Source organism: Cylas formicarius, unplaced genomic scaffold, assembly GCF_029955315.1.
Source record: "Cylas formicarius isolate icCylForm1 unplaced genomic scaffold, icCylForm1.1 PGA_scaffold_6__28_contigs__length_40554024, whole genome shotgun sequence".
Classification (NCBI taxonomy): domain Eukaryota; kingdom Metazoa; phylum Arthropoda; class Insecta; order Coleoptera; family Brentidae; genus Cylas; species Cylas formicarius.
This window is the reverse complement of record NW_026844347.1, coordinates 36,452,858-36,474,342: the sequence shown is the minus strand read 5'-3', so window position 1 is coordinate 36,474,342 and position 21,485 is coordinate 36,452,858. Positions and strand designations below refer to the sequence as shown.

Genomic DNA, 21,485 nt, shown 5'->3' with positions numbered 1-21,485 from the left:
GCAAAGCAGTTTCCTCTGTTAGAACTCATGAAACCCATTGTTAGGAGCTGGATCGTCTTGGAGTCATGATGAACTATGGCTACTCCCGACGGTTTTCAAAGTTTTGATTATTGGCACGACACAAACTTTAATATGTGCCCACGAGTTTTATTTTTGTTGAATTTAAATTTAAAATCCAGCCGCCTAATTTTTTACGTTAATGAAACATATTTATTCATTCTTTCAGAAGTTGATTATACATATGTAAAATATAGGGCAAGCTTATCTATCATATTAAAGATATATATGGCTTTGAGATGGATCTTTTATTTAATCAGTTGAATTAAGACGCTGTTTTTTAAGTAGGTGGATACAAATCAAGAACCTTTTGTTATTAACAAAATTTAATTCTATAACTGCTGTTTGGGGGTATAAAATGAGCTTAATTACTTCATTTTGGTACAACACTTACATACACATTGCCAAGATTCTCTGCAAAACGATATTTAAAAATTATTTGTATTTTTTTTTTTAAAGAAAGTTACAATAATTTCTACACAATTCAGTCAATTATTATTATATTCATACACACTAATTATGTTCGATAAGAAATTGTGGATGATACTTTTTCTTACGATAAAATCGACACTTATAAATGTACGCGTTTTCCCGAATACAACTTAAATACGTTTGTACCTTATAATAAACTAAAATCTAAAATATCACTTAAGCCTGCCCTGGCGCGCGTCTGTCACGCACCCCCATAGTTCAATGATTAGTTCGTCCGTGAACTCGAACGCTGCTAAATCGGAGTCGTCTATGGCTTCTGCGAAATCCATCGAGTTCTGTTTGCCTTCACTGAGGTCCCAAATTTGTGTGGCCAGTTCAGAATCGTTGATACCCATAAATGACTCGAGAACGACGTTGATTTTTTCGATGCCGGCGTCCATCGCGTCATCCTGAAAGTATTACCATTTTTCGCAGGTCAATTTGAAGTTTTAAATCTTTAAGTCTAGTCTACTTTTCGTGTTTGAGGTGGCGAGTTTATTGCAAGAAAAAGAAGAGGAACATGTCAGTTGTCAACTACTAGGGCGTTATTTTGAACTGATGATAATTTTAAAATCCATAATTTGTATTCATCGATAGAAGAATAAATCTACAGTTGTGGTTGGCGGTATTGTTCTAGACCAGATTCCTGATTACGTTTTTATATAATGACGTGGTGTCGAGATAAATTTTTCAAATATTTGTTTACCATTACACCGCAAATGTATTACCGAGTATAATAAAACCGATATCCAATTACAAGGTTACGCGTTGTCTTATTTACTTAAAGTGCGTAACATATTAAGCCCAACCACCCAAACAAGTGAAATTCTTTAAACTATGTGTCAATACTATAGTACTGTAGCAAAAACTATAAACGTCAAAAATAGACATTTTTATACAAATTCAGGTGTAATTAATGGGAAAATACCTAATTTCGTTATTTATGCTTAATACATCGCATTCTTTGCATAGCGCCACACAAAGCAAAAATGGGAAAATACAAAAAAGAAGAAAGAAAAGTTTGAAATGTTTAGCAAATATTATAGATTATCAAATTAACTATAAATTATTTAAAAATAATTTTATATTTCAAATAATTTTGGTTTAGATTTATTTAACGTTTTTGAAAGCCTTATATCTATTTAAATTAACTAAAAATTATTTTATATTTTAACTTTTTAACTATTTAATGTGAAATTTTAATGAAAGTTATCAACTAAAAAAAAAAAATAATAAAAATGGTAAAAGAAAAAATAAACTTTTAAAAATACTTAAAATTTTGAATTTTTTGTTACGTCGATCTATAGAGATGCACAAATGTCATTCTTTTGTTTCAAAATTTCTGTCAACCACAAATAATTAATACATAATGATTGAACAATCGATTATATTGAAATTTTAATCGGTTAAACAAAATATCACTTTTGTTCTGTAATAGAATGTTCACTTGACTTAACTCTCGGGCGTATTCAAAAACTTTTTTAGTTGATTGCTGCTTTTTATTAATTTGTCTCAATTAGAATTAAATTAAACATAGTATGGACGTCCAGCTAATAAAATAAGTAAGTAAATAAAAACTTAAAAACGTAAACCGCATTCACGTTCCTTCTTAACTTCTATTTCTAATTCTATGGACAGATCGTAATTTATGGAAAAATATGTATTTTTCATGTTATACTCATACAAGAAATTTAAAAAATGCTTTTTATTATGTGTTATATATATTTGAAAAGCTAATAATTAAAAATCATAAGTTTAGTTTATATATAAAAATTTTAAAATGAAAGCCGAATGCGCCACTGAATCCTACATAAAAACCCTATCCAGACCAGTTTTTGCCTTTTCGTTAAGGATACGTATAACAACGCCACAAAGGTTGTCTAAATATGTAGTTTCGGAAATCACCGCATTTAAAAATTGAAAATAGAGTGACAGTGACATTTCTGCCACCTTTCATTTTATGAAAAGGGATCCTCTATGGACTAGTAATGTTTAATATGCCTATTAAATAGGCTGTCAGTTGTAAAACTTCATTCATCGGTTCAAAATATTTTTAATAAAGAGTAATCATCTGCTTTAAGCTGATTTTGGAGCTAATTAACCAATTTTGGCCGCCTAATTTCATTAACGGGCCTAAGTTTTTTACTTAGGATAGATAGTGAATGGAATGTCCACCATATTTGCGTTTGCGCGGGGTAACAAAATTAAAAAAATTAAAGATCTTTATCCTTTTCAATATTATCAATTCGGCTTGGGCTTGCTAAAATTAACTTGCTGAAATCAATAAATCTCTATCCAATTTGGCAAACAAATTCGAATGCATTCACTAGCAATTCATAACCAATTGCTATAAATACGTAACACATTGAAAACATCTGTTTTACTACAAAGTCTAAATGTAACTACATACTACAGCAGAAAATATAAGCAACAACTATGTCAAAACTTTTTGACATAAATGCTTTTGTTTCACAGTCACCTTATTTTTTCTTTGTTTAATTTTATTTTTCTGTCAATTTTAGGGCGGTGCCATTTGATTCAATAAAATAAAATATAAAAAATAAATGGTCTTTAAAATTCGAAATGCTTGTAGCTCAGTTTTGGGTATATGTTCATTTGACATTTTTAAGTTGAAATCACTCCAGCAATACACTCCCAAACTATGGCGGTCATGTCGTGGGAAATGTGCTGTATAGGAATTCGCATTTGAAATTGAGAGACACATGAAAAAATTACCTGTTCTTCGATCTGAGCTTTCCCCCCCGCCTTAAATCGTAGGGTCTCTTTTCCGGATCCGTAGCTTTTCTTCGGAGTTTTCGACGAACCCTTAGGGCCGATACTACCGAACCCGCTGTTCATAGGCTCGACGAGCCTGATGGTGAACGTCGAATCCTTCGGGATAAGTTTCAGCGCGTTCGCCACCTCGAAGTGACGTTTACCCACCATGCTCTCGCCATTCAACTTCTCTATGTGATCCCCCACCTGAAAAATGACGCAATGGTTACGCAATAATGTCACAGGTCTACAAAATTAAACTCTTTGACAGACGTTATTATTTTGAAAATTGGTTTTACATAACTTTGGTAGGCTGATTTCAGAAACTGTACGCATTTATTTGTATCACGTAAGGTTTTTTTTACTTACTTAAAGAATTATAGAAGAACTCAATTACAATTGCTCCACTAAAATAAAAGCTGAGGGAAAGGTATCTGAAGAAATAAAGGTAAACACAGGAATAAGACAAGGAGACAGCTTATGTCCGTTTCTATTTAACCTGATTACAGACAAAATGATAGAAAAAGTAAAAAGACTAAGAGGATACAAAATAGGACGCGGACGATGCGGTACTGATATCTAATAGCGAAGACAGCGTACAAAGAATGTTACACATATTTAATAAAACCCCAATATCAACAGAGAAAACTGAATGTGTAACAGTATCTGCGGACCACTATGGAACTTTCGCAAAATCGATGTGATTTAATTGTGCATGCATCCTGTATAAAATGTCCTTCACATCTCGTGGAACTTCAAAGTTACAGCAAACAGCGGTAAATATCAAAATTTGGACAAATAATCGCGTTGTCGAGTGATATTTTTTCAAATATCTCGCGCCCTGAATAGTTGCCGAAACCTGAAACTCTCACGACACGGTTTACGATACTGTTTAAATAAAATTATCTCATCTTTAACGGGTTTTCGTTTACCGCCAATAATTTAGCCACAAAAACGGAAATTTTGAACGACACACCCTGTGTATGATATGATTGTTCGAAGTCGAAGTTGTAGCCCTGGATTTTCCACGCGTCCTGGTTCAAGAATTTTTTGAAAAGAGTAAATGGTTTTCGACAAAATAAGTTTTTTCTCAAACCATGCAGTGCGCCGTAATAATAAATGACGTCATGGCGTCTTGACAGCCCCCGAAATAGCGATTTCAATATGGATTTTTTCAAATATACCAAGCAGCGTATGTGATAGGCGAAAACCGTTTGAACTAATTAGCCATATTTTGTACGATCGAAAATCGAGAAAAAAAAGATGGATGCCGGCGTCGGATTCTTACAAGCTTATGTACCTCGGGGGCAAATTCCAATTTTGTGGCTCCAACGGTTCGAAAGGATACACTTTGAGAGCTGTAAGTTACTAGCATCGGTCAACGGCTATCACAACAGACTAGTCAGGGAAGCCATTGAGATTTAAAAACACCCACACAATTTCAACCGAAAGGAGGAGACCCTTAGACTCAACCAAATCTGGAACCCGATCCTTAGGAACGCCCGAGCAGTACCGATCGATATCCCGAGACCAACCGAAGCGGAACAAGCCCCGCCCTCCACCAATCGGCATAAATACAACCTGCGCAGGAGAAATCGTCAGTCTACGTCCAACATCGGAGATGGAAGGACCTCTGAAGAAGCTCGCCACTCGTGCTAGCGAAACGTTAGGAAGTAATTCCAATCGACGACGGCCTTTAAACCCGAATGAAATTAATAGCTGGTTCGAAAGTTATTCAGGAAAAACTAAAAGACGAGAACGGACAGACAAAAAAAAATTACGGTGATCATTTCTGTACCAACGGCGCTCACATAGGACCTACCGTTACCGAGATATAAAATTTTTATACGAGCGCAGAGACTCAAATTCGATTTCATTGATTTTCGAAAGTAACAAGCCACCGAGATATTTACCAAGAGACGATATACCAAGTAAGGAAAGCAGCAGCCACATCAGGTGCATTAAGGGATATAGTGTGGAGAAATAAACATCTAGGAATAGAAACGAAAACAAGAATCTATAAAATATATATAACAACAATGTAATATTCAAGATATAGTAAGATGGGGACGAGAGAGAAGAAGAAATTGGAATCAACACGTAACGAGAATTGAAGAGCATAGATTAGCAAAGATCACAAGAGATGGAAAACCCGTGGGGAAAAGATCAAGCTTAAGACCACAAAAAAGATGGCAAGATAGCTGGTCAAATAAGATTAAATATTACTCAGTAAACAGAAGTCATTGGACTTGAACGTAGGAATAATAATAATAGTAAGAAGAAGAAGAAAAAGAAGAAGAAGAAGTTATAGTTTGCCTTTGCTTAAGACAACTACCACAGATATAACAAAAGTTATTTGGATTGTTCACACAATGTCTTCTTTCCATATTTATACGTTCTAGAACACTAGAAATACGCAACAACTGCCAACCAAACTGCGCATAAGCAGGTTACAACGCTGTATTGACGCTTCAGCGCCAACTCTGCTGCCTTGCAAACAATTCTAATATTATCCAGTGTTGCCAAATCACATTTAATTTCATAAAACTAAATTCATTTAAAAATATGGAACAAACATATGTTATAGGTGTGTATATTAATAAAATAACATTTTTTAAGATATAGAGAAAAAGTGACGCAATGGCGTTTATTTGTAAAAAAAGGCCCCCAAAAATATACTTTAGCTTTTCCACATCAAAATCGCTGTGTTTTCGAAAAAAAAAGTCACATATCCGTACGTGCTTCCGTGATACTTCGACGGATGTTCTCTCTCGCGAGGTTCTTTTTTTTTAATCTTCGACGAGTGTACCGCTTGAAACGTGTTTTTAATAAGCTGAAATTAAGGTGAAAGAACCTATATAACCGACTTGGCTGCCTTACGGGATAATTTTTAGCCTTCGGTTTGTTACTTTAGAGAAACACGTCCGATTCTGGCCACCTCCGACGGAAACGACGTCGCCTACCAATAAATCGAATGGAAGTGGCCCCGGATCCGAGCTTTGCGGTACACCGGAACCAAGGAGCGGTATTTTTTACATAACACAGCGGCATTACGGTGTTTGTTACTTTTTTGTTATGATACAGGGTGTCCGCAAACGAACGAATGAAATTTTTGTAGCTTATTCTGCCCAAGTAATGAATACTTACGATTTTATAATTTAGCGGCATTAAATTTTTACACCTTTTTGTAATTTTCGAAAGGATACAATTGAAGTTTTCACCGACTCATTGTATATGATGATCGTTCAAAATCAGCAAAATACTAAAAGTTTTTCATGTTTGTCTCGTACACAACGGCAACGGCTGATCTAAAAGTGTGGCCAATTTTATAACAAAAGCCAACTTAATTTAATATTAATATTTTATTTGTAATTTTGGGGATAATTGGATAAGTACAAATGGGCCTGACGGGTGGCAATTTTGCAAGACCTGCCGCAAATACCTTCATGAAATTTTAAGAAAATCAAATTTGTGAGGTCATTTATCCAAATAACCCCATACCGTTATACATTTTTCAAATGCTTCTGTCGAGCGAAATCAAATTTGAAATACAAAAAAACCAACATTTATTTTTTTTTCAAAAAGACGAAACCATTAAAAAAAACTGACTACGCTGCCGATTCAGATGCGCTTGTCACCTTTCCGATATTTCATATTATACGAGGGATGCTCCAAAAGTTCAATTTTCCAAAATCACCCTGTATTTTAAAAACTAAGCATGTCATGAAAATTTTTCATCATCTTTCATTTCACAAGTACCAAAAAGCAAGATAGGGTCATGCGAAGACACATGGTTCTATCTTCACTGACAACGACATATCAGTTTACATATAAAATTTTCTCGAAAATTCTTGCACTCTGGCACACAGATTACTAATATTATTTTGCAAAGAGTTAAATAAAAATGAAATTTAATTAACATTTAAAAACATTACGATCTGTGACTCAGTTATTTTTGAGTTTTTAAAAAAATGCTAAATTAACCCAAGTTTAGTATTAAGGTGCATGACAAAAAAAACTACCAGATTGTACTACTATATTATACTTATAAATTGTAAATAATGAAGACTACAAGAGATTTTTTATCATATAATTAAAACCTCCATTAGCAAAACGTAAATAAAGATGATACAGATCTCCAAAATAGCCAATTAAATGTCCAGAAGCGTTTCCTTTTCGAGATACAGGGTGTTGAAATGCTATAAAAACTGTCTTTTTCTTAACAACAATGGATTCAACGCTACATGTTTGTGTTATTTTAATGGTCGGTCACTATCTACAATATTATTTATTAGATTTGTATCATAGACTGTTTCACCAAATGATGAGGAAAAAATGGAAGGGATGATTCTATTCGAGAAATTAATATTAAAATAGATAAAAATATGAGTTCTTCTTCAGCCGTACAGAAAACTTGGGACATAAATATAATTATCTTCTTATCACAGTCATCTCCCATTACTATTAACGCGCATGACAAAGAAAACAATCCCCATTGCGGGCCATTTCACTTTAAAATACCCCCTAAAATGCACCAGATTATAGAAACCATTATTCCGCTTGGTTAGATACAAGGGATTTTTTAATTTAATTTTTAATTAACACCTCAAAAATCAGAACATATATAAAGAAAATGATATAGTTCAGTTAACCATTATTTAAATCTCCATTAAATTTTCAAAAGCGTCTCCTTTCCGAGGTACAGGACGTTGAAATTCTAAAAAAACCTTTTTTTTACAACAACGGACTCAACTTTACGTGTTTGTGTAATTTTTATTGTTGGTTCCTATCTACGCCATTGTGTATCAGATTTGTATTATACAGAGTGAGAAATTAATAATAAAGTACATATGGTATTTTTTCGAATATTCTAGCGCTCTGGTACACTGATTTCTAACAATCTTTTGGATTTTCATATCAAATTTGGCGTTAAAAATTATTAAAAAAATTTAATTAAAAAAAAACAATTTGTGATCCAGTTATTTTTGATTTTTCGAAAAAGTACCATATTAACCCAAAAGTTTAACCGGTTTCTTGTATATAATGAGCGTTCTAGCTTCTAGTCAAAGTCTTAAAAGTTTTTCATGCTGTTCTCTAACTCGAACTTTCTAACCCCCCCCTTATATAAGACATTGTGGTGTTCTAGATTTTCAATTATTTTAAATTTATCTTTTTTAAAAAAGAAGAAGAATTTTTGTTTTTTTTATTTGCAATGTATAGAACCTTACATTTTCAGAATTTAAATATAAGTTATAAGTCTCAGATGTAGACGGTAATTCTTCAAGATTCGGAATTAACAACCCAAGAAAGCCAAATAGTTAGAAAAAGTGAGAAATAAATATGTGCTACTAGTATTAACGTGCCCCAAAAGGAAAACGATCCCTATTACTAGCCCTCTCACTCTAAATAAAATTTAAATCACATAATTGGGTTGATTCTAGGAACCATTATTCCACTTCGATTAGATCAAGTTTACTTATAAATTGTAAATCGTAAAGAGGATACAAGGCATTTTTTTCCATCTAATTACAACTGCAAAAAAGCGAAACATACATAAACAAAATAAAACAGTTTCGGTATTTTCTCTTTCGAAAACCGGTGGAATTATAAAAAAATACTGTTTTTTTTTAAATTATAATCGTTAAAATACAAGGAGTACTTTTTTATTCAAAATAACTAACCAAAACTTTGGGTTTTTAATATTTAAGATGTTTATAATGGTTTTAGCGATGTTTCTTCGCTTGAAAAAGTTGGCATTATTCGGAAAAAAGTCAAGAGATCGAATTTGATTCAAATTGAGTGAAGGTTGCAAAAATTTTGGGAAAAACAGTGGCGTACCATATATTTCGTAAAATATATTTCATATTAATCTGCTGCGGACGTCACGGATAATAATAAAATACAGTTTTTCTCCTAGATTTTCAACACCCTGTATTTCGATTCTTATTTTGACGTGCGATATAAATTTGGTGCATTAATTTCGCAACATCCTATATATCTGGTATACCATTGGTTTAGCACGAAATCCGTAAACGTAATCTTGGATATAACTCTCGCAATCTAATAAACTCAAGTTCGAGTTACTCATCATTATATTTATATCTTATCTTTGCTTTAGACTATCTTCGACGTAATTACGTATCTTCTAGTTGCCCTTTACGTAGATAAACATATGGGGCGATGAATACCATCAGAAATATACCGAGTAAACTAAATATCGCGGCATTGTTTTTCCGACGGGTTCCTTTTTTTTCAATTTCCGGACGTGCCCATTGCGCCTTTTAAAACACAGCCGCGTAGTCTACACGCTTAATTAATTTCAATTTCTTCAATTAGGCGCCGCTTAAACCGTTTAAGGTTATAAAAGTTCACGCACGCTTTAATTATAGTTACATACCTTCCTGGTTTAAAGGTCTTTAAATTTACAGCATTACAAATGGAGATTGTATAATTGTCCAATTGAATTAACAAACTACATTAGGTTACTCTGGCATTCGCGTGGTACTCGGATATATAGTATGTTTGTTAGGCTGGGGGAGTAATCATCGTATATAATGTTCCCATATTATGCCCTTTTTAATTTTGGCGCACGGTTTTTATAATACAGGGCGTTGAACTTATAAAAACCAACGTTTAATTCATTCATTTTTCTTAAGATGTAATTGTTATGATAATAAAGAAATTACAACAAAAAGTCAAAATTGCCCGGTATAAATTTGGAAATTTGAAGTATAATGAGATACCACATTAGTTTTTGAAAGTGGCCTGGAAAAAAGTTAAATGGTACTAATTCATAAACAAAAATTTCCTATATTTCCGCCTTTTTTGTTGTATTCATTCATGAGAAAACGGAGAACAGTAGATAAAATGTGAGTACGCCACTGTCTTTGCCTAAAAAAATGCTTTAATAATCAAAAATTTTTATAAACAAAAAAGTTATGGGCAATTTTCAAAAAGACAGAAAATTAAAAAACGGCCTACATCTCGGTTGGTGTGAAGATTTCGCCATGCCGTTTCAACTAATAAATTTTTCTCAAAAATCGAGCCCTTGATACGTAAGTCGATTTTGCTCTATGTAGTTCAGAAGTAGGTTTTTTTCTGTCAAAACATTTCAATTACGACCACGCTGTACATCTTATAGTGATGAGAATATGATGATTGTTAAGGTTTCGGTGCCATTTGCTACGTAAATCTTTTGAATTCAATAAGTCGTTAAAAAAAGTAGACTTAGCCCTTTCTTCTTTCTCTTTTTCGTTATAATATCAGAGACTTTTATGGAATTCTCATTACAATAAAAACATTAATGTTATTTGCATTATGCAAGATATTTTGGCTAAAATGGAAAAAAAAACAGGTTACGGCCTTTTTTTGTTGATATTTGTTTTGGTGTTTAAAATTTATTGAAAGTTATATTTTTATTATTGTCAGTTATTAGTGTCAATTATTTACTACTATTCAAAAACTACAATTGATATTAAAAATAAACAAAAGAGGAAAAAAATTATATCTAAAGTGTATTCAACGAAATATGTTTTGGGACCAGAGGCGTACAATGACAAAATTTACTGCACAGCCCGTTTTAACAAAATATGTGAAAAACTGTGAGATTTATAGATAAAAATGGTAATGTTTAAATAGAAATTAAATATTTTCACACATAGAATCTGCCATTAACGAGTTGACCGATTTTTTCGACTCTCCCTGTATAAAGACCTGATTAGATCCCAAGCCAAAATTGATTTGTAATGGCCTTAGTTTTTAAAGTCGTTAAATTGATTAATTAAATAATTAAAGTTAAAATTAAATTAAAATATTTTACTGTAAAATAAACTATAAATATAATTTTAGTAAGTAATAAACAAATAATAATAATAACTACTAACCCCCCTTTAAGTTGATCTTTAAACCGCCATAAATATTATTTTTTAAGTAATGTTGTTTTTTGTTATTTCGTTTTCCATTAAATTCCTCACTCTAACTATTATTTTTATTTAACTTTAATTTACTATAGTTTCATTAACTACAAATCACACTTTAGAATCCAAATTTTATTATAAAACTGTCAAAAATGTTTAAAAGGGCCCATTTTAAGATTTAATATCTGATATGAATTATTGTTTAGAACAAAATATTTATAGTAAAGTGATTAAAGTGGTGAAATAAATGAATTTATTTGCCGTTAAAATCGAACATTTTGAAAGACTCATGGAAGCTAGCATAGCAAATAAAGGAATGTTATTGTTATAAGTACTATATAAATAATATTTAGGTAAAAGTTCACGAAAAAATTAATTACAATCAATGAAAATAAATATTCATTTTGATTTAGAAATACTAAAATGGCGGCTGTACCTACAAAATTTTGTTTTTTTTAATTTCATTTAAATGAAAAAAAAAAAAAAAAATTCAAGCCGCTTGGTTTGCATGTCATTAAATATTCCAATATTGTACGCCTCGACTCACTTTAATGTGGGGTATACTGTCAATGATGGAGCCTTCTTTGATCCTCTTGATGAAAGCGTATCCAGCGCCGTTGTCGGTGATCGTAAGACCCAACGAATCTTCCGATTTTACGATTTCAACTTCTTTCGGCCTACCTAAAAGCATACACACACGTTTTGGGAGCTAGAAATGCCTTATCGGAATCTAAGAATCGATTTTAATTACCGAATTAGTTCAATGTAGACGTTAAAACCCAATGTTGAATTTCCACCCACTCGTCGATTGTTTGCAAATAAGATAAGGCGAAATTGATGTTTCATTGTTACATATTTGTTCTACATAGGATAAACAATTGCTTCTATTACAATATCGCACGATAATTTTTTTTCTTGAGATGTATTGAATTCGTTGGGTTTTTTTTTCATTTTTTAACTCTAAAGACGTTGCCTAAAAAACTTTCATTCGACTTTCATTAGAACTATATCCACGGAAAGCTGTCAATCAGATGTCAATAGTCGTTAGTTTCGACGATTTCGTAAAATTAAAGCTTAATTAATGAAAAAATTTCCTTATTTAGCACAATTTCGAAAATCCTGCGCACAAAATTAAAAAATATACATTTTACAAACATTTTCAATTACACAGTGCCTTAAGTAAAAGCAAGACAATAATACAATAATAAATATTTTTTAAATAACACATATACATTTTTGCATTGTTTTGATTGCTTTTGAAATTCAATGCGATGTTGCCAGTTTGGCGGAAATAGAAAATATTTCAGAAAACGTGGTCTGATATCTATATATATTCAAAATGTTCCGCCATATTTATTTCCAATAATCATAAAATAAAATAAAAGTGGTCCTTGTACATTTTAAATTAAAATAATCGATTTTATCCGCTGTTGGGTATTCTCTATTTTTATTTGGCGTCAGCAAATAAAAAACGAATACAAATTCACATGAAAATAAGTGTGGTACAACTGAAAGAAATAAAGATTAGAATACAAAACTTTTTTTCAAAAATGATTTCAAAACAAGTGTTGAACCATGTATTGAATGTATTGAAAACGGTATTGGTCGTATTTTTAGGTAAGCATTACATATACAATGCACTGACAATACAATAACAAATATTTTTTAAATGGGACCCATGATATATTTTTGCATTGTTGTTATTTTTTATTTCTATTTGCCATTAATCGATAAAGAACGAGCACCAAATCACATAAATATGAACCTACCATTTACTACGAAGGAAGAAAAAAGATAAGCATATGATAAACTTTGTTCAAGATCGAACTTTGAGTTGAGATTTCAACTAATTAAATAGTCTTCTTTTTATGTAAGCATTTTAAATTTACTTTCAATTTTATTGTGTATCTTTAAGTGATTTCGAGTAATCTTTTATCGAAAAAATTTTTTACAATTTTACAAAAATTTACAATTTTGGTTAACCAAAACATTTCATAGTCATTACTATTACTACTACTAGGCGCTTTACTGAAGTAGAAGTAGATTACAATTATCATCTACGCTCGTTGTTTATGCTGTGCCTTTTTCCAATTAACTGCCCAAAAACTTCTCGAAAGCAAAGCAAGCAAACCCTACACTGTTCAGGAATAACTAAATTTCAAAGCAGCATTTATATAAATTTGTTAGCTTTAAATAGTTAGTACTGCCATATAATTTTAAGCTATTTTTGTGTTATTTTGTAATACATACTTTTTTAGCTTTTTTTTTTAACCTTGTAACTATTTGTATCTTTATAAATACGTTCTATTTGTATGTATCTATTTATAAAGTAATGCATTTGTTATCCTTTTGGGAACCTCGCATTACAATTCTAAAAGAATCGGTCTGATGTACACATTTTTTGAAGAAATGATGATTTACAAAAATATATATACATAGTCGGTTCAATTTCCAAAAATGTATTTTTGAAGTGCCACAATTTTGAGGAACACCTTGTATAATCGAATATATTTTTCAAACGTACTTTTGACTTTATGCAACGCATTTGAGATAGTTTTTTGGCACAATGCTTCGCGACCCTGTATACATTTTTAAAATGTTTGTTGGCAAAGTTTTATGGCACTGTATAAACATATGCCCCATAGAGAACGCCGGTGTTATGTTCAGTTTTTGTTTATCCCGTTACTCAAAAATTTCACAGTCGTGGTCGTTGAGACAAAAAGGAAAAGAATGTTTTCTATACATCTTTTATATAGGCGGCCTACGGTGTGCGATTTTGTACCGCTACGATCTGTCATACCCAAATAACCGCCACAGACCATATGGCACCGAAGGACAATTATTTATAAGGTCGTAAAGAAAATTGGTCAGGCAATTTAAACAGTTATATCTGATAGAATCTGATTTCAGTGAGGCGATGACGTTTAAAACGGCTACACCGCTATACATCATAATCCATTTGACAGTTTTATCAGTTCCAATGTAAATCCCAACGATTTTCTATTTCGACTTTGCCGTCGAAAATGTTAATTAGCGTCTATCTATCCCGGTTATCGGGCTCAGATTTTATATTTGTAGTATCCAAAATCGACATTCTTGTCTTATCGTATACTTGGGACGCCATGACATACCAAGTCATTTATTTTAATTTAAAGTAAAAGTACCTTAACAAAAGTGAACCTTGAAAATATAAACAGACAATATAATTATATAGATAAACAGTGCAAGACTAGAACTCAAACAGAGAACAGAACAAGAGAAAATGTAATAACTCAGTTTCACTGTAGAAACGTACAACTATACTGAATACGAGGTGTCTTCAAAAAGTAAGGTCACGTTTTAATCAAAACCATTTGTTTATCAAAATTAATATAGTCCTCTTCAAAGTAATGCTATAGGTATAATAAACTCATTCTAGAAGCATTTATGATAAGCACTTTCTGGTATAGCCTTGAGTTCTTCTAGGTTTTACTTTGTCTCCTCAATCATTCAAAACCTCGTTCGTTTCATGGGTTTCTTGAGTTTTGGTAACAGGAAAAAGTCACAGGGGGTCATATCCGGTGAATATGGTGGTTGAGGCATGATTGTGGTTTGTTTTTCCGGACATTTTCTTCGTATTGCTGCTCGCAAACGGCGCATAACTCCAAGGTATACTATTTTTTGGCGGTACGACATTGTGGTATGAACTGTTAATGTACTTAATCAAAGAAAACAGTAAGCAAAATCTTGACATTTGATCGAACTTGACGTGCTTTTTTCGGTCTTGGCGATTCTGGGTTCTTCCAATGATATGACTGGGCTCGGCCATCTTGGAACAGTTTGTACCACTTATAAATATTTTTTTTTGGTAAAAGCAGATATGCCACATGCCATTGTCAACATTTCAAGTGTTTTGCAGCAGTGTATTCCATTTTTTAAACAAAATTTTATGCAAAGGAAATTTCCGGGCACACAAAACCCGTTTAATGCCTCTGTCGCACAAAAAAAAGGAAACGCGCAAACTGGCTGAAACTGTGAATATATGTTAGGGACATGTGTACCAACATAACGTAGCCAAGTATAACGTAGTTTGAATCGAACAGATAGGGTCAGACAATTTTAAATAAAAGTTATCAATTCAAAAATTAAAATCTTTGTTATTTATTAACAGAGTTCTATTGGTACCAAAGACCCAGGGAAATGAATAACATGATTGATCTGTAAACTGCTGAGAATTACAGAAGTTTAAAAAAGCTGTTGTATAAGTAGAAAAATTATAGGGCCCAGTAAAACCTGGACTTAAACTTTATATCTAGAATTTAAAGAACTATAGTATCAAACGCTCTATTGTATGTATGACAGTCTTACCTTTTCTGTGAGCAAATATGAAATCTTCCAGACCGATCTGACCACCTAACAGTTTCTTCATGTCGGGTTTGAATGTGTTGAGCGTGCAAAATAGTATCTGAAACAAAAACGACATTATACAATACCGTAAAATAGCTTGAAATATTTTTAAAAAGGCATTCACGCATCCTAGGTTTTTATAGAATAATATTTAGCGTTAGTTGAAAACAGGCGAGTTCAGGACAACCAACCTCACGTTCGTTGATGAAATATTAATTAGTAGGGCGGTAAGAATCACTAATTAAACTTCCTTAGATTTGGGAGTCCGTAGTAATTTTATATAGGAAGATGCTGTATCATTTGAAGGAATAAATGTCTTCCAAAATAGATCATAAAATGCAATAATAATAATAATAGTATCTTTATTTCCACATCAATCACTGCAAAGTACATACTATATATATATATATATATATATATATATATATATATATATATATATATATATATATATATATATGATGACACTATATTCCGGGATATCATCCGTTCGCTCGTTGAACTCCGACTGGAATCCTGCATCCGACTGGAATCCTGCAAATCTTGCATCCGACTGGAATCCTGCAGACGTTTCGCCAAAATCTCACTTGGCATCTTCAATGCTCGCGCTCCGAAAACACTTCGAACACGGAGTGCGAGCATTGAAGATGCCAAGTGAGATTTTGGCGAAACGTCTGCAGGATTCCAGTCGGATGCAAGATTTGCAGGATTCCAGTCGGATGCAGGATTCCAGTCGGAGTTCAACGAGCGAACGGATGATATCCCGGAATATAGTGTCATCACATTTTTCCATCCGTGAATCAATACGTGAGAATATATATATATATATATATATATATATATATATATATATATATATATATATATATATACAGGGTTTTTCAGTTAAAACTCCGCACACCAATAAGTCCAAAACGAAAAGAAATATTTAATTTATGTAAAAAGTAGTCAAAGTGTGGGGTCAAGTAGATATTTCCTAAAGTTTAAAAAATTCGTATTCGTATTTGAACCGAGAATATCCCAATAGATGGTTTGGTACTAATGGACCGGTAAGGTGGCCGGCGAAGTCCCCGGACATTACACCACCAAATTATTTTCTTTGGGGCTACCTAAAAAACGTTATCTATGAAGAACATATCGAAGATATGGCTGATCTCATTAACAAAATTAGTGCAGCGTGTGCCGCTATCACGAGAAGGACTCTCCTACAAGTGACCCAAGCTCATCTGTTAAAAGTTTTTGATAGTTGTGTTCGAGCAGATGGACATAATTTTGAACGAAATTTTTGAAATGTTTTATTATGTAGTTAATTGCAATAATAATTTTGGTTATTTTCTTGTAGGTATTTTACTGTTTTTTCATTTATTTATCATGTTATCAGAACTAAATCGATAAAAAATAATAAATAAAATCATACTAAAATAGTTGAAATCTATTGTTTGTAATTGCACTTAAAACAACTGCGATAACAATGGTTACCATAGTAACTAACATTCATGGCATACTTGTAAAAATAAGCGTTAATCACATTTTTTATTAATCAAGAAATGTTTACTTTAAATCGGTATAACTTAGAAACGGGTAAAGTAAATAAGTTTGAGTAAATAACAAAAAAGTTTTTAAATAATATGTACTTTTGTATGCGCGTATTTCCAAAGTCTCTGCAATCGAATAATTTTTCGACGCGTCGCGACGCCCAGCTCTTTGCAGGCCTCGAATTTTTTAAACTTTAGGAAATATCTACTTGACCCCACACTTTGACTACTTTTTACATAAATTAAATATTTCTTTTCGTTTTGGACTTATTGGCGTGCGGAGTTATAAGTGAAAAACCCTGTATATATATATATATATATATATATATATATATATATATATATATATATATATATATATATATATATATATATATATATATATATATATATATATATATATATATATATATATATATATATATATATATATATATATATATATATATATATATATATATATATATATATATTATTATATTTAATTATTATTAATTATTATTATTATATTTAATTAATTAAATTATACACTAGTGATATCAATGTTGTTGTAACTTCTGCTAAAACACTGTTAAAAAATGCGGCGTTTAAGATTTACTGGAGCAAGGTATTTAAAATGGACATGGAAAATCTGTGGCATTCTGAAACAAATATTTAAAGTATGTATACTATGTGCCAAATAAAACGATCCTATATACGATCTGGAAATCCATAGGAGATACGAAAAAAGTTTCGTACTGGATTCTGCTGAAGATTTAGAATATTATAATTTTGTTGATACAGGGTGACCCAAAAATGTCGTCCCCGACATCAACTTTGTTAATTTAAATGGAACACCCTGTGTATTTCGGCATTTTTGGAGGAATAGTTGGTTAAAATAAAGGTAACATTCTTAAGAAATCCCTATTCGAATTTTGCTTAGTTTACGTAGAAATTGAGGTTATGTGTTTTTTTTTTCATATTTTGATTGCGCCATATAAAATTGTGTTGTTACGCTACTGATAAAAGTATTGTCATCAAAATTTAACTACAGACTAAGGAGATGATGCACTACTCAATCAGTTTAACAGATGTCTCAGCTTATAGAGGGTGTCCCAAATCAGTGGTCGAATTCAATTAACAAAATCTCGAGATTTTCATATGGAACACACTATATTTTTATTCAGATATCAATTCTATGACAAAAAAAAATCTATTTGGGACACCCTGTATAAGCTGAGGAGCATCTGTGAAACGGATTGAGTAGTGTATCCTTTCCTTAGTCTGTGGTTAAATTTTCGTTGCAATACCTGTATCAGTAGCGCCACAACACAATTTTATACGGGGCAATCAAAATATGAAAAAAAAACAAACTCAATTTCTGCCTAAACTATGCAAAGTTCGAGTAGGAATTTCTTAAGGAATTGACTTTTATTTTAACCAAGGATTCTAAAAATGTCCAAATAACAAAGTTGATGTCTGGGGGACACTTTTCCAGATCGTATAATGCATAAGTTTTATTTGGCACACGGTGTCCAAGGGACCTAAATATTAAACAAGCCTGTTGCGGTTTTTTTTATAAAACAATATTCCATGGTGAAAACAAAGTAAATGCATTTTTCTTCTAAATTTTTGGTTAGTTTTGGTTTCGTTTTCGTAGAAAACATCAACATTGATTTAATCTTACGTAAGCACGTTGAATATAATTTGGAATGTATTTTTCTACTCCCTTCTGTAAAATACTATGAATATAAATAAATATAATAAATAAAATAATTATACTAAAGTGGGCAAAGTGTCATTTTACTACGTCAGTTTTGGACATTTCCGGCACATTGCCGCACGGACCATAATGTCCTAGAGTAAATGGAAGAGTATGGAAAATGGAGTTTTAGAAGAGTATAAATACCCAGGACTAAAAATACGTTACTGAACAGTAGATTTGCCTCATAGGATAATACAAGGCAGAAAAGCAATATCCATATGTAATTGTATTTTGTTGGACTAAAGTATTCCTAAATCTAATAATCATATACGACACAATAATTAATAGCATAATCACTTATGGAAGCGAGGTACGACAAGTTAAGAAGAAAAGTGAAAATATGATTCTAGCAACTGAAATGGATTTTTGCAGTAGTTAGACCGCAAGATTACAGAAAGAAAAAAATAACAAATAAAAAGATAAGAGAAATAAAACATACATTAGTTAAAGATGAAACAGCTTATGTCAAAACAAATACTAAAGTGGACGCAGGAAGGAGAAAATAAAAGTGGGAGATCCTGAAAAAAATGTAAGGAGGGAATAGGAAAGGAATTGAAACAAAGAGAACTACCACACACTACACGTTCTAAATATTTAATCTATATATTTTTAAGAAATCTTAAAAGTCCTTCCCTTCGTTAATTATCGTCAGAAGACGATATACATTGGGACACGCTGTCAACGATTCGTAACCGACTAATTACGAACAAACTATACGCGAATAATTATTGAAAAAATGTGGCCGATATCCGAATTCCCGCGGCAACTTTCACACGTTCTCGCATAAAGCCGCTCTTTGTTCGATGCGGCGATTATTTTTATGTTTAGCAACAAAACGTGCATTATGGGAAAAACTGGGCGACGAAGTAAAAACGAGAGTTATATGGTTTCGCGGTTTTGCCGAGACGCCACGCTCGGGCAACTTCGAAAGCTTTCAACATATATTAGTTTAATGGCGTTAAACGCAATTAACACTCACTCACTACCTTTCGTGACGTGCACCCTGCCGTTTAGAGAGAATGAGACTAAAGAAATTTTCCAAAATTTATATTTTTTAGTTTATTTTGACATACGCAACTTACTTAGCACGATAAAAAAAACAATCCGTCCCTTTACCACATGAAACCGCAAATAACACTGGCTGATTTTTTCTATCACGTCGATATGATTTTTTTTTATATTTCAAAATTTTGTTTTTTTTTCAATTTTTTCATTCGTCAACGTTACAAAAAGTAAATATACATACGAAATGAGTTTCAGAGAGTTGTAAGAGAAAGGAGGGAAGTGCCGAAGGTGATTTTTATGGTAGTAAATAAGCGCATGCGCAGTATTCATTGTGACACTGCAACAGTTCAGTGAAAACTTGTCGTTTAATTGTTTACTTTTTATATCAAATATTTTTGCCGTTTTTAATGCGAATGATTTGGAGTGAGCCTCAAAATCATGAGAATGATTGTTATTTCTGCATGACATCTACACGAGGATTCTCGAAAAAAAATAGAGATAAGATTGTTTATCTGAACGTCCTATCTGCAAAGAGTCCAATTCCTCGTGATAAAGACATTCTACCTCCAGTTCCACCAGTTAATGATGAAGCTGAAAATAAAAATATTTCAGGTCTACAATCTCAATCGAGTTTTGTTAATATAATTTAGGATTTTTTACTGTAAAACTCAAGCCACCACATTTTTTTATTTCCTTATAATAATTTATACTTTAATAATATTGTTTTTTGATGAAATAAATATTAAATTAAAAACCTACGTGTGGTACTTATTTGTATATCAGATTCCGTGTTTAGAGCATAAAATAAGATGAATTCAAGCATGAAAACAAGGAGAGAAAAAATTTTTTTTTGCAGACCAGTGTAATAAAAAGCTGCTTCGTGTTAGGCGCTAGGAACTTGCCCCGCCCTGCGACGATTTTTCGAAAGCAATGATGTTAACTTAAACGTTAATTATAAAATAAATTTAAAAATGTAAATAGGGCGGCGTAATGTGCGGTATCTTTTTCGGAAAAACTTGAATTTCATTGTTCAATAAACATAAACATTACATTAATCGAACAGGATTCATTTTTGAAAAATAAATAAAACACAGCAAAAAACAATTTACTTTTTGTATGTTGATAAAATGGCATTGACACAATCTAGTAGGCAGGCATACTTTGGTTGAAATTGCTTAGCAACCGTCTATTTCCTAGGAAACTAAACCGACTTTTTTTTTAGTTTAGTTTTTTAGAGCAAAACGAAATACCTTCCGAAAAAAGTAATTTAAAGAAATTTTTACCCAAAAACCAATCGGTTTGGCATTTTTTCTGTAGTATTTTGCTCAAAATGTGCTATAGCTACCAGATATATAGGGGCCGTGACGCATGCGCAAAAGATCCTTCTCTACGAAGATGTCATGGCCACCTGTGGCGCATCAATTGTTCCCGTAGTAGAGCCACTATATTATCTTAACCAAAACTGTACGGAGCATACCCGTGCCTCGTGTACGTAAATGTCACAGCCGCCCGAGATGAATCGATTTTACGCCGTTTACGGTGTGTCTAATAACACTATGGATAACGTGATTCTTTGTATAGTAATTGACGTTATTT

The 21,485-nt window shown here is 32.2% G+C and overlaps 1 protein-coding gene across 1 annotated transcript in view; it reads right to left on the bottom strand.

The window, feature by feature from the left end:
* Positions 1–350: 350 nt before the first annotated feature.
* Positions 351–21,485, bottom strand: part of LOC132703860 (PDZ domain-containing protein GIPC3) — a 35,551-nt gene continuing 14,416 nt past the window's right edge. Inside the window, exons 3-6 of the mRNA XM_060673374.1 lie at positions 15,567–15,663; positions 11,767–11,900; positions 3,265–3,510; positions 351–938 (exon numbers count right to left, since the gene is read on the bottom strand). Of these exons, the coding sequence (XP_060529357.1) occupies positions 702–938; positions 3,265–3,510; positions 11,767–11,900; positions 15,567–15,663 (714 nt within the window). The 3' untranslated portion in view covers positions 351–701. The remainder of the gene's footprint in view (positions 939–3,264; positions 3,511–11,766; positions 11,901–15,566; positions 15,664–21,485) is intronic.